Source organism: Sylvia atricapilla, chromosome 1 (genome assembly GCF_009819655.1).
Source record: "Sylvia atricapilla isolate bSylAtr1 chromosome 1, bSylAtr1.pri, whole genome shotgun sequence".
In the NCBI taxonomy this organism is placed as follows: domain Eukaryota; kingdom Metazoa; phylum Chordata; class Aves; order Passeriformes; family Sylviidae; genus Sylvia; species Sylvia atricapilla.
Window position 1 is genome coordinate 131,237,437 of NC_089140.1, and position 14,976 is coordinate 131,252,412.

General features: G+C 39.6%; 1 protein-coding gene across 1 annotated transcript in view; it reads left to right on the top strand.

Moving 5' to 3' along the window:
* Positions 1 to 1,179: 1,179 nt before the first annotated feature.
* The window catches only part of VPS13B (vacuolar protein sorting 13 homolog B), a 429,788-nt gene continuing 415,991 nt past the window's right edge, over positions 1,180 to 14,976 (top strand). Inside the window, exons 1-3 of the mRNA XM_066334019.1 lie at positions 1,180 to 1,303; positions 2,071 to 2,248; positions 9,819 to 9,962. Of these exons, the coding sequence (XP_066190116.1) occupies positions 2,102 to 2,248; positions 9,819 to 9,962 (291 nt within the window). The 5' untranslated portion in view covers positions 1,180 to 1,303; positions 2,071 to 2,101. The remainder of the gene's footprint in view (positions 1,304 to 2,070; positions 2,249 to 9,818; positions 9,963 to 14,976) is intronic.

Consider the following 14,976-nt stretch of genomic DNA (forward strand, 5'->3'; position numbering starts at 1 on the left):
TCCCAGGCTTTCCCTTAAAACTCAAATCAGAGGCCTCTGTAAAAGGTTATTCATTATCTACATCAAAGCCATGCCCACAGGCACTGCTTACTGCTCCTTTCCCTGACAAAAATGAGCTCAGCCCCTTTCCAGATCACCCATATGCCAACACATCAGCCTGCAAGGATTCTGTTAACTCACCTTTCCAGGGCATTTCCTGGGTGCCACAAGCAACCCCAAAAGGACTTGGAGCTGCTGGGGATGGCTTTTCTCTATGATCTAGAGAAGGGAGAAGCACTCTGGGCATGCAGAACATCAAGGGCATTCTCAGGTGTCAGAAACTCCTCTCGCATCCGAAACGGTGAAACTGAGAACCTAAGCAGAACCGTGCTCTAAACCAAGCCAGGAAATGCGCGCCTTCATAAGGCAGAGTGGGAACAAGTGTTTGGCACCACTGAGGTTTGCCCCACACCTCAATTATAACAACATGAGGGAAACCCTGGAGCTGGGGCTGGCAGAGGCTCACAGCGCCCCGGGCCAGCGCCCCACGGCGGGGCTCACACACCCGGGGGCGGCCCGGAGCAGACTGTCCAGCGCTGTGGGATGTTCCGGAGCTCAGGAAACGCACTGAGGGGCTGGACGGAGTCCCGAGAAGGGCAATGGAGCTGCTGAAGGCTCTGGAGACAAATCCTAAAAGCAGCAGCTGAGACAGCCGGGGGCGTTTAGGCTGGAGAAAAGGAGGCTCAGGGAAGACCTTATCGCTCCCTACAACTGTCTGAAAGGAGGCTGTGGCCAGATGGGAATTGCCGCCGCCTCCCAGAAAAAATGGGGAGACCATGAGGGTATAGACTCAAGCTGCGACACAGGATGTTCAGGTCGGACGTCAGGAGGAATTTCTTCACATAAAGGGCGATTAGGCACTGAATGGATTTTCCAGGGAGGTGGTGGAGTCATCGTCCTTGAGGACATTTAGGTGAAGACTGCACGTGGCACTCGGTGCCAGGGCAGAGCTGACACGGAGCTGTTGGGTCACAGGTTGGACTCCATCCACCCCCGCCCGTCCGCGGCCCGTCACCGCGCCCGCGCGCCGCTCCGCAGGGCCGCCGGGGAAACCCCGCCCCGCGGGGCACGTGACCGCCCCGCCCTCAGAGCCCCGCCTGGCCCCGCCCCGCGCCGCGCCGAGCGCATGCGCCAGGGAACCCGGAAGCGCCCGAGCGGCGGAGCCGGGGCCGGAGGCGCTCCCCGAGGCGCTGCGTGCGCGGCGCTCCCGCGGCCCGGCCGGCCCGGGGTGGGCGCGGAGCCTCGGGGCGCTGTGCGGGGCCAGGTAACGGCGCCCTGGGGGGCCGCGGGAGGGACGTGCGAGGATGTCTCCCGAAGGCACGGGCGCGGGGTTCCCGGGTTCGTGAGGGTGTCCCGGTGAAGCCGCGGCGGTGACGGGACGGGGAAGGGTCTCCTCGGGAAGGCGGGGGATTGGGAAAGGACGTGGGGAGGGATGGGAGTGATGGCAGACCTTAACGTAACCTCAGCTCCGTTCATGAAGGATGTTGGTTTCTTGGAGTTCAGGCTGGCACGAAACTGGCGGGGTTGCCTTGTACACGGTGCTGAGACCAGTGAGGTGCATTTAAGGCGATATTTTAGTGTGGTCTCGTTATCAGTTAGGAGTTACCCTTTTTTGATATTGTCAAGGTTTATTCTTTTGATGACTCCAAAAAGGAGGTTTCCTGTCACTTAAATGCTACGTGAAAGCATGGTGGACTGCTCGATCACCTTTTCTGTTTCTTCGTTTGCTTTTGAACAAGCCAGTTACTAGTTTATATATGTAGATATATATATTCACACACATATACCCAGAGATATGTGTGTGTGAGTATACATACATGAATATATACGTAACCTGGAAATTCGTAAATGTAAACAGATGTGCTCGCATCTTTCTATACATTTTATCTTCATATGTAACTGTATGAACCTCTGACTGTAAATGATACTTAGAATTATTTTCATACGTTCAAACAACGGGAGTGTTGCATTATTGAAAATTAGACTGGAGATATACAACTAACATCTCAATTTCTTGTCCTGTTTTCCTAGTGCTTGACCTGTAATACAGACATCTTCCAGAATGCTGGAGTCCTATGTAACTCCTATTTTGATGAGTTATGTGAATCGCTACATAAAGAACTTGAAGCCTTCAGATCTGCAGTTGTCACTCTGGGGAGGAGATGTTGTGCTTAGTAAGCTTGAATTAAAATTGGATGTACTTGAACAGGTATGTTATGTTTATAGCAGTTACAGTCCATGTCTTTGATTTAAAAGAAGTTGGCTGAATTTTAGATTGGGCTGCACAGCTAAGTAACAGCTTATTGCTTGCTGGTTTTCTTCTTATGCAAGTAATTTTTCCCCCCTGCATATAGTTATTCTTGCTTTAATTTCATGCCATTTGTTTAGCAATGAATGGTAGTTCTTTACACATTCTGTAAGTTACAGAGTGTGAAGAGAGGCTTTTTTGTGGGCATGTTTCTTCTTTCAGTAACTATTGTTTTATGTTATGAGCATTAATTTAATTACTTTTCCAGTCATATTTGCTAATTACATATAGTAACTAAGTCAAAAGGTCACAAAGTAAAGTGGGATCTCTTTAATTATGCATACTGAGCCCATTTGTGCTCTTGGTATTGTTTTCTGACTCCAGATTTCATCGTTCCAGTTGTACCTAAACTTAAGAGTAATTGAGGAATAGAGTTGATTGTCTGGTTGCTGTGGATTAAAGCAAAGACTCAGTAAAATTTATCCTTAAAGCAACAAGCTTGACCAAGTAAAACACTAGATACAGAATTTGGAGCCTGCTGTCAATATGAACTGGTAAAGCCTTAGCACGGGGATGGTTTCCTTTTATGCTTATCTGAGTTGACAACTTGAGTGTGTGAGACCGATAAAACTGCTTTCTGTTGTGCGTGGAGTAGTAGAGTCAGCTGGAGTCCTGTGGCCAGATGTACTCCAACCAAGTGAAGGAGCTGAGAGAAATGCAGCAAAGTGGGAAATCTAAACAATACATCCCTTGAAAGAGGAATAAAATATTCAGGGAATGTGTTTTTAATATTGACTAAAATAAGGTGAGACAAGATAGGGCAAGACTTATTTGGATCTGACAAGAAGCAATTGAATAAATTGCATGTTGGGAGACTTAGATTAGACAAAAATGGAAATCTCATGTATGTGTTGGAATATTAGGCACTGGAGTAGCCTGGGGTGGCTGCATGTCTCTACTGGGTACACCTCTGAAAATGTGAAAGGAATACATATGGTTAATTAGGAATCTCAGTCCTGTTCTGGAAGAGGAGACAATCTTACAAGGGATCTTGTCCCGTTTTCTGTGCTTTTAAAGAACCTAACTTGTCCTCCTTCAAGTGCATCATAATCTCTGTATTTTTTCTCAAGTCTGTTGATTGGTACATCTTGTCCATGCAGCTGATGTTCTGTAGGATGTGTTCCCCCAACAGGCTTTTAAGATGTATATGTACAAAGAAGGGTTGATCAAAAAGGAGTTCTGGAGGTCATCTAGTCCAACCTCCTGTTCTGAGCAGGGCTGTTGCCATCATTATGTCAGACCAACTTATGTGTTTCTCCAGCTGAGTCTTGAAATCTCCTGTCTTGTGAGAAGTTCCTGTCTGGGTAAGCTGTTTCAGTGCTCTGCTGTGCAGAGAGGAAGTTGGTCCTAATAACAGATGTTTACTTGGGATGGGTGTATCAAACCTGCTGTGTTGTTTGACACTATAAGAATTTTGCTGCTCTCATTGTGGTGGCGTTCCTTTTCCAGTAGTTGCAGTTTGCTGATAGGTGACCCCTTGCTTCATCTTGGTCTGCCTATGAACTGTGTTTCTAAATATCCAGCTCAACCAGATAATGTCATCGCTCTTGTAGTGGCAGATATTGCCATGTGTACCTGTGCTTGTGACTTACCACTTTGAATGGGAATGTGAATGTGCTATGGATGCAAAATTTAGCTCAGATTCATTGTTTTTACGTTATTTAGCTGAGTGTTTCCGTTTGTGAAATATGGTTATCTTCATTTGGCTCTTATTATTCCTTGGAACTTGTCTGGAACCACAGACTGTATTTAGAATATCTGCCTTTTTTGTTTGTTTGTTTTTTGAGAGGATGATGTTTATTTCTGCTCAGCAAAACTCTTTTGAGTTCTTTTGAGTATATGCTAATATAAAGTCCCTAAGCCCTTGTGGCTGGCAGGAGCTCCCTTGAAAAGCAGGTCTCTAAAAATTACCGGTATATATCATTTTACTTAGGTTCTCTCCCTGGATGGATTCATGATACCCAAAGTTAGTCCCCTTTACTCTTGTGCTCTTGTGACACTGTTCTGTCCTGGCTTGCGACCCCCAGCCTGCTTCCCTGCTCCTTATCTGACATGAACACAGCTTTAATTTCATATTTCGGGTCCTTAGATACAAATCCACCTATGCTGGGTGCATTTGTCTAGAGCCTTTAACATTGTCAGAGAATTCCATTTTCTGTGGACTTACACATGATTTCTTGGGAATGTTAGCATAGGTGCCAAACTACCTGGATGAAGTATTTTATAACAGATTTGGGAACAAGTGTGTGCTTCCTGCTCCATGCACTTTAGCTGATATTAGTGTTTCCATGTCCTGGTGTGCTGTTATGAGCCACCAAGCAGAATCCCAAAGGACAGATGAGAACAAAGCATAAACTGCTGTTTGCTTTATAGAAGATTTTAATTTTTGTGACCAAGTTGGAGCCAATACCTCTCAAAATTAGTTGAAAAGTTGTTGACATAGAAAACTTAAAAAATGTGAAGAGACTGTTCCAGTACCTGAAAATACTTTGCATGTTTTTACATATATTTATGTTTTATGCTCTTGTTAAACCAACCTGAATGTCATTGTAATAAATAACTCCTAGGGTCTGTCCTTCTCTCTGTCCCCACTTTTTTTGTACAGACCAGTTCTGTAGTAGAAGTCAAATACTAGTTTCACTTGTACTTGGTTTGAATCTTCTAGGTACAGTGTAGCTCTTGTACATAATTGTGTCATCTCTGAATGGCCAGTTGGTTTCGTAATAATTATCTTTAGTTGAAGATTAAATCTAATAAAATTTTGAATTTTTTTTTCCTATCCGGAATGATTCAATTACTAGAAGACTAAACATTCCAAGAAATCTTCCATCTGTATGTAATGTGTACATTGTATGAAAACTGCTTCAAGGAAGTAATTTGTAATAAAATTTTGAAACTAATACTTTAAATATTATTTTTTTGGAAAAGCTTTTTAAATGCTTTTGTCAAGTTTTGTGTGAAGTCCTCATAGTGTACCAGAGGTAACAGAACTACTTCTGAACTTGGTAACTGACTCGTGTATAGTATGTCTGTTGTCACAGTGGGGCCAAAAAGATGACATACATCCTGATCTCTTCTTGCTTCTTGTGTATATTCCCATAACTAGTTTTTAGCTGTTTTGCAAATGCAGGAGGGAAAGATTAAGTAGTCTTTGGAAGATAAAGGATACTTTGATCTAAAGATCATTGAATTTTATTGTAGTGTGGATCTTTCATATCCAAAAGAATTTGTATAGAAAGAAACATGAAAAAATCTAATGTACTTTAAATAATTTTAAGGAAATGGGAACCTTGAAATATCCATATTTTAAGCCTCTTTCACGTGCTACTGGTTACTTGTGAAATGCAGCCTTGACTGTGATGAAAAGTTGAGTTAACACTGATGTGGAGAACAAGTACTTGCCTATCACACCAACTTTTAGTCTTGTGTCTTAGAGCACGGGGAGATTTTAGGCCATGGAGAATTGTGATCATCTACTCTGCAGTCTTACATGTTAGTCAGTTAGTTATGAAGCCCAGAAGTTTGGTTTGAGTCATATAAATTTTTGTGGAGGGTTTATATGATTAAATGGAAAATCTAAAATATGAAGTCAAATCAGTCGTATGGAAGAAATATTAGGAATTTCAAGCAGTACTTAATGAAAGGAGAAAACATTCCTCCCTGTTTCCTATGCAATCTATGTTGTGTTATGACCAAATTACTTAATTTGGCATGCATCTGTGTTGTCTACTGAATAGCACAACAAAGAGTTTTCTACACTGCCTTATTCTAATTGCCCTAGCTGTAACCAGGACAATGGGTTTCCTTAAAGTCAGATAACATTTGTATCTAAATTTCTTTTGAAAAAGAACTATCCTCTAAATATGCTGTGCATTTGCTTTTATCACCTTTATTTTGAGATAATTCCTGCTTTGTTTCTTTCAATATCTTGCATTTAACTAGACAAAGGTGTGTTAAATACGTCCGGCACATAGTGGAAAAACAGCTCTTGTAGAATGCCCTTTGAAGTGAAGACAAGTCAGGATCTAAATAGACACTGTGGTGTTGATGAGTGACAAAATCTTATGCATCTGAAAGTCTAGAATGGGAGTTTAATTCTGTTATTGTTAACAGTGGTAGTTGCTGCCTTGATCTCTGAAAGCATTGTCTCTTACATTGTAATGTATTTTTATGCATGTTTATTTTTATAATTTATTTCTGTGCCGTGCTTCATGTGTGTTCCCAGTCCTTCACCCCCAATAAAGCTCTGTGACATAAGACACTACTTTATTTATTGTATTATTAATCATATAGCAAGATCTGTAGCTAAACAGCCTAATATTTGCTTTTCAGTGTCTTAACTAAAACTGTCTGGATGAAAATTTTATTTGTGTTGCTCGTGAGCCTAGGGCTGAATTTTTAGGAGAGGCTTTTGGCTAAAATCCTGAAATGCAGAGATGAAGAAAAAAACACTTTGTAAAAACAAATTAGCAATTTTCTTTGAACTTTTAATGAGAAAGTCTGGAACTGTCATCTCTTAGAATGGGGACTTGAAATTAGAGGTAGCTTTGTGTAAGCATAGCTGAAGGAGGAGTCAAGAGTTTTTTTTAGTATGAGATGGGTGTGTTTCTTTAAACTTCATTAATCAGTACTCATTAATGCCCAAAACCTAATTTACAAACTGAAAGCTGTACTTAGCAAAAAATAGAGCTATAATTTTGTGTAGTTTCCTCCTCTGAAGATTTTGTCAGCGGTGAATATACAGTACTTTTAGCTCCTGGATACAGGGTAAACTTTTTTGTAGTACCAGTAGAAAGGTTTAGGAGGTATCAGCTGCAGAATGGGAGAAAATGTTCCTTAAAATTGCTCCTCTTAGCAGCTGTCATTGTTGTGATAGTGTAGATATTGGTAAGAATAGTTGACTTGCCTCTGGTTATCCTGAAGACTCTCAAGATGCAAACCTGTCACAGGTGTAAATGGTGGTTGTTTTAACTCTGAACTTAGGAGATGGTAACTACTTGGGAAAGTAAAACTTTTTAGGGAATTTCAAACATATCACTAAGATTTGATTATATAGTAATTATTCATTATTTTATCACTGATAAATGTATTTATTTTAATATATTTAGGCAAAAAATTACAGAAATATTTTTCTACAGAAATATTATTTACGCATACTTTAAGACTTTATAATACATATCAAGAAGTAAATGCAAAATGCCCTCGTCCCCAGATTTTATTCATGTAGCAGGGTTAGGTCTAGGGTCAAGCAGTGCAGGAAAAGAGGCTTTTTGGATCCACTGGTAGATGTTTGTCTGAAATTCCCTAGCAACTTGCCTGCTTGGTTGCTGAGTTTCATGGACCTTCTCTGTGTAACAGCTATTCATTCACAAGAAATCTGAGTTGAATGAGATGTATGTACCTAAACTGAGCCAAGGGGCAAAGGTACTTAAGCCTTGGCTTGCCAGGATAATTCTGGAGTCATGAATAAAGGTTTGTGTTCCTGAGTTTACCAAAATACAGTTAACCTGTGTGTTCTGGTCAGCAGCAGGCTCAGTAGGAGCCTTTATAATGATTTAAGTAGCAAGCTTTCTGCAAACCCTCTGGAATTGCTTTCTCAGAATGTAATCTCACTCAAACTAGAAGTAAAAGGAAAACTGTCTGTGGTAGTCAAGCAGGTCCCATATTACAGGTCAGCAGTGCACCCTGGCAGCCCAGAGGACAAACCTCATCCTGGGATGCATCAAACTCAGCATCACCAGCCAGTCACAGAGGTGACTGTCCCTCTGTACAGCCTTGGTGCAGCCTCACCTTGAGCTCTGTGTGCTGCTCTGGGCTCCACAGCTGAAGAATGAGGGTAAAGGATGAGAATGTGTCCAGAGGAGAGCAACAAAGGTGATGGAAGGGCTGGAGGCATTGTCCTGTTTGAAGGGACTGAGGACTCTGGGCTTGTTTCATTTGGAGAAAAGGAGGCTGAGGGGTGAGCTCACAGCTCTCTGCAGCTTCCTGAGGAGGGGACATGGAGAGGGAGGTGCTGAGCTCTTTCCCCTGGTATTCAGGGATAGGACGCGTGGGAATGGTTCACAGCTGTACCAGGGGAGGCTTAGACTGGACATTAGGAAGCATTTCTTTACTGAGAGGGTGGTCAAACACTGGAACAGGCTTCTAACAAGTGGTCTATGCCCCAAGCCAAGTCAGTGTGTAAGAGGCATTTGGACAATGCCCTTATTAACATATTTTGACTTCTAGTCAGCCTTGAATTGGTCAGGCAGTTGGACTACATGGTCATTGTAAGTTGGCCAAAACTGCTTCCTTGCATCGAGGAGACATCGATTCACTTATTTCTCAACCTGACAACATGCTACACCTGTAGTTTCCAGCACCTAAGATGATGATGAAAACACCAGGCTATAAGCAACTTGAAGATGTGTTGTTTTTTCTCCATTAAAACTTTAAAAACTTGATAGTAAAAAATATCAGCATATGAGATTAGAAAGGTAAAAAGATGAAGCATCCCTGAAACCTGAGCTTCAGAATACTTAGTGTTGAGAGTGCTGACTTAAAATCCCAACATATGAAATATCGCTTCTTTATTTTACAGTAAACAGTTGTTTTCACTTTTCCAAATCTTGATTGCTAGTCCTGAGACCAGCTCTCTAGCCTGACCGTTCTGTTGGTTAAGGGTCTCATTTCTGCAGAACACCTGAAGCTACTGGGAAATCGCAACTCTTTGTACACTTTGTGTTGTATGTACATCAATTTACTTAGTTGGGTACTTTTAATCTAAACTTTGGCACCTTATTTCCTTCTGAATTGCTGCAAGCAGCAGCTGGTTTGCTGAGTCTGTCCTGCAGAGTTGTGATCTGTGCTGGGTGGGGTGCCCAGGCATTTGTTAGATGCTCTGGACTGACCTGCACAAGTTTTTAAACCAGTGAGATATCTCTATTAGACCTTGCTGTAGAGGAGTCTAATTTTGCCAATGGAAAATTTAATAACTTTGTATTTACTAAGCAGTTTGATGTGAAAGGGGCAGCAACGGGCCAGTCTTAAGAGAACTGAGCTCTTAAAATTCTTAAACACTAAAATAATTTGAAAAAAAATGCCTTGCTGTGGTATTGTCAATGTTTAATTCCAAGTTTGTGCTCTTCACAATAATACTGGTTGCATATCGGTTTAAGTGTTTACCTTCACGTTGTTTGTTTCTACTTGTACCTTGAATAGTGAAACATATTGCAGTAGCTTCATGTGAGAGAGAGGTGGTTTTAAACTGCCTCTTGTTCTCAAGGACACAGTAATCCAAATGTTTCCTTTGAACAGACTAATTGTGACATAATCGTGCAAGTGATTATAAAGGCAAATGCCAAGTCCTGTGGCACACTGCTGATGCGGGGAGGGAGAAAAACTTCTGACTTGTTTTGTGATAAAACATTACTATTTTGAGTTACAAACGATATGTTTCAGTACTTAATTCTGCATTCTTTATTGTTGTTAGGAGCTGAAGCTGCCATTTACTTTTTTAAGTGGGCATATTCATGAACTTCGGATTCATGTGCCATGGACAAAATTGGGATCAGAACCAGTTGTCATCACTATCAATACAATGGAATGCATCTTGAAGTTAAAGGATGGGGCTCAGGTAAGAAATGTGATGAATGCTTTTCCAACATTGTGAGGTTCATGAGAATAAGAGCTTCTATAGGTTACTTTCTCGAAAGTCATCTGAAGAATCTGGCGTGTGAAGTTTGGATACCTTTTATTTTCTGAGAGGCTAATATTTTTCTTCTTGTCATGGCTAATATCTTCCTTTTTGCTTATTTTTATACTCTTATTAGCTGTGTTCTTGCAGATGTGAAAGCGAGTTAATTGTGCTCTGTCAGATTTTTCCTATGACTAGAGAAGAGATGGATTTCAAGAGCAATATAGAATCCTGTGTGCTTCTGGCTTCTGTCTCCCAAGAAGCAGTGCTGGTTGCTTGAGTCAGCTGTGTGTGGCAAAACTCAGGACTGGGCATTTTTCAAAACTTTTGTTGCTGTTATTGAAGGAATGGTTTGAAAATCCTGGAGTCTAAGTAATTTTTACCTTTAGAAATTATACTGCTTGCTTGAGTGTACTTGGAAGACTTCTTGTATGTAAGGGTCTTCAGGGTTTTTTCTTTTTCCTTTTGATTGCTCACAATAATTTGTGCATCATGCTGTTTTCACAGGCTCGGGTAAGGTTTCCGTCTGACATAATGAAGCTGAAATAAGCAGTACCTCAATTTTTTGTCATATGTCTAATTTATGTTAATTAAATTTTTGTCATATGTCTAATTTATGTTAACCAAAAGTACTTGGTTATATTAATGTTGAACTAGTGGGAATTTTTTTAATCAGCACGGTGCTTTAATTCTAGAGAGGCGTACGAGTTTGTTTTGCTTGTTGTTTTCTTGTAAAGCCTTGTTCACATTTTGATTTCAGCAGTGCTTCACTTATAGTAAAGATCACGCAAACAAAAATTCTAGTTTGTGAAAAGCTCAAGTGTTTGGTAGGGTGCTTGATGAGCTGTTAACTTCTAACATCAGTAACTAGATACAAGGCAGCAAGAACATTGGAAAACACTTTCCTATTGTTTGATACTTCTTGATATATTCTTTTACAGTTGCAGAGCTAAGAGGCTTTTGTGCTGGAGTAGAAATCTCTAGTCCTAGCCACCTGCAGAGGACATACTTGCATTCTGTAGTTACTCTTAATCTGTGCGCATACATACACACCACTAGCCAAATATTAAGTACTTTTCCAATGTTAAGGTAAGCTTTTGAGACCAGATGTTTCATGAGAAGTGTATTTCTGGAAGCAGCAAATTGCAACTAATTATGAGTCGCAGAAGAAGATTTGTAGCCCATGACTTTGTGCAACCCAGAACTAATATTTGATATTGGACCTTGCAGATGGCTACTGCTGAAATGATCAGATTTCCTGCTTGCGTGGTATTTGAAACTTAAATTTTGTGGTGCATGCATCAAAAGGTCAAGAGTCATGAATGTAAAGCACTATCAAAACAAGCATTTGTTACAGATGTTTAAGGTTCAGAGGCAAGAAAAAGGTTTTGAAAATTGCAATTGACATTTGAACAAATTATTCATTGGTATGTATGCTCAGGAGGGTAAAATTTGGGTCTGTGCTGTAGAAGGATTATCTTTGACTAACAAGAATGTAGATGAAAACACTTTTATGCTGTTTCTAAGGATATGGTTTAAAAAGTTGACAGGCTGAATTTCATTTTTTGAATTACTATTTGAAAATGTTTGAATTATGGCAGTGTGCTTGGCTAAAACCAATTGTTGTAAAAAAAATTTTGTAATCAATGAATTAAAAATATGAATAAAATGAAATATTTCTGTGGAAAATGCTAGTAAAATGAACTTTCAGTGAGTTTAGCTCCAGTTGGAACTGTTCTGCCAAGAACTTCATGTCAGTGAAGAGCATAATTAGCAAGAAGGCTTAGTTTAGTTTTCAAATTGATTAGCTTGACTCTGTATTTCCTTCCTCAGGTGAGACCTCTAATGAGCACAGGCATAATTTCACCTGAGCAAAAAATAAATTTCTTGACCTCAACTTAGTGAGATGTATTTTCTTTGGAAATGTGCTATTTCAAACAATGTTTCTGTTGAAGATATATGAAGACTAAAATACATGGCATTGTTTGAAGCTGTTGTCCAGTGGACCCTACAGATTTTTGTAGAAAGGAAGAGAGGGTTTTGCTCACATTTTTGGACAGTATAAATTCCCTGGGATGCTTTTTGTATATATATGTTTACTGTGGTGCTGTGTCATTGTTAGCTCAGCTTCAGTGTTAGTATAGTTAGGTTTTTTTGTTGTTCATGCTTATTGCAGCATCTCCTCAGTTAAGTTTGGATTAGACAGCAATGGCTCAACTTCTAGTTTTATGCAAAAATTCTTTTTCTAAGCAGAACTGTTGTGTGTTACGTTCACTTAATGATGTACAAAATCCAGAATTCTGTAGAATTAGTGGTATTTACATTTTGAAGGTCTTTGCTTTTCCCCTTTTTCTTCTGTGCTTTTCTTCCTTTTTCTCTTTTTCTAGATCTGATACTACTACTTCTAAAACCCAGATGTTTAATGTGGACACTTAACAAGAAAATTAAACTGGAGTGTATCAGCTTTGCAGTGAATAAAGGGGTGTTCTATTGAACATGTGTTGTAGGTGCACTTTTGGTTATGACTTTGGTTAGTGTCAGTACTGGAAATAGAATTTGGCTGTGAGGTGTTTCACACTGCTTTTTGATGTTTGTCAGCCTAATGAAACTGTGCCTGGCTTTTTTTTTTTTTTTTTTTTTAACCAATCTTCTGCAGCACTGAGTTTTAAGTATGAGCATTTGTAATGTTCTCAAATATGTTGGTATGATTTTTAAGTCTGTTCTTTAACACTTTAATGTGATTCTGAAGTTTGCTTGACTTGTATTTAAGTTACAGTAATTGTAATACAGTTACAGCCATGACACTGTTCTCCAGGAGTGCTGTATTTTATTTTAGAAAGTGGTTGAAATTCCAGTACTTTATATTCTTCTCATTACCTGTCTCTATAAATTAAATCTCTAGGCTTTGTTGAAATTTGAAAACACTTTTTAAAATCTGTGGTTGATTGCTGTTTTTCCTCTGAGAGGTTTTCTCCCTTTGTACTTTTGGACTGTTCTTCACTGTTTTCTCTTCTACACGAATTCTTTTTTTTTTTTTTAAATATATTTGAAATTCTTTGCTCCTTTCTCTTCCTCTCTCAGTGGTAAGATACCTCTCTGCCCAAAAGAGAAGCTTTGAACTCAGGTATTGCAAATAGGGAAGGACAAGCCTGTAAACCTGTCTGTTTTCTTCACCTTCCTGCCATTACAACTAACCACAAGACTCTTTTTCATGTTCATCCTTGAGTTCTGTGGGGCTTTTTTGTCTTGGAACTGATGCAAATGAGGAGATCAAGATGTGTTATTTGAATTACTGCTTCAGATTTGAGTCCCTGCCTTTAAGCAGAACACAGTGCGCCAGAAACATATTGATGTATATGAAGGCTCCCTGTACTCCAAGGATGATTAATTATGGAATTGGAGAAGACTGTTAGCTTGAAACACTTAGAGGGGAAACCAAGCGGTTTGGATCAGCATACAGACAATTTCATGAGGCATTACAAAGAAAGTTGTGAAGAATATAACTGTGTGGAGGCAGTGGAGAGCAGCCCACAAGCATGACTGTCAGAACACCAGACACATTCTTACCTGACAACTGGTCGAGACTGCCGCCAGAGAACGCTGGAAGCAGAAATTGGTCTTGACCAGGAAATGATTGAGATGGGAGATAAGGTGTGTTGACAGATTATGAAGGACTTTGAAGGTGAAGACAGAAAGCTTGTGTTTAATGAGGGTACAGTTATATAAAGTCTTTGCTTAGCTGGTAAAGCTAGCTCCAGATCTGAAGCAATGCTTTAGTGTTTGTTTTTTTTTTCCTCACCTGGGTTGTAGCAGTTCAGCTGAATGTGGCTGTATGGACAAGTAGTGCTGTTTTTTTTGGTGGTTTTTTTTTTTTTTTTATTTGACTCAAAGTCTGTTGTTCTGTGACAGCAGAAATATGGTAAACTTGAAGTCAGAAGATTTAATTAACAGTCTTTGGTCGCTCACCTTTATGCTTTTTTATTTGCTCATGTGGAAGCTCAAGGTCTTTATTTTTAAAATAAATTTTATTTGGTACTTACTTTCATAGTAGTATATTTAGTAAATATATTCAGTAAATATATCTAGTAAGTATATTCAATAAATCTGATAGTGAGTTTTAGCGAAGTTTAAGGTGAAGATTATATTGAGAATTGCTCTATAGGAAGACTATAACAAACTACATTATTAGCTAGTGTTGAATCATATCAAGTTAAGGATGAATACGAAATTCTTATTAAGCAGCTAGTTCATGATGCTCTTATTTATGTTTTAGTAGAGTAATATAAGAAAAAAGAGAGTTTTATGTTCCTATGTGTGCATGCTTGCAAATTAGTGTATGTATGAATAACAAGAATAATTTTCCATATTATTTTTAATTAAAAAAAATTGCTTCGCGCAAATCAGACTGTGATTTAGTGTTTTCCAAAGTTCCAGGAAGATTTGGCTGAGTCTTTTTTTGGTTTTTGTGCCATTTTCTGTCAAGAACTGTCTGAAAAGTTCTTATATTTTCTATTAACCAGGGTGTTTTAGGTAGGAGGTCCTCTTTCAAGGATATTATTCTTTAAGGGATAAGGATCATGCCCCACAAATGTATTGCAAAAACATTTAATAAATTTACTATTTCAATGGAGGAAGTAGTAAAGGGAGGTGCTAGGGAAGTCTTTGCAGCATTTGGTTCAAACACTCTGTTCTTTTTCTCCAGTGATTTCAAATGAGAGGCTGAGAAGGAGATGAGCAGCTTTGCTTAAAGCTGGATAAATACTCACATGTACTAGCTGGGCACGCAAGAGTGACCCTGTAATTTATCTATTTTTGTTCCTACTAACCACTTCAATAGTCTTTAAAAGCAAAGCATCTGATGCTTTAGATTGCAGTAATTCTGCTTATGAAAGAAGAAATTGACCTTGTGATTTTGTTAGAAGACTTCTGCAGGCATATTTCTTAATAGTCTAGC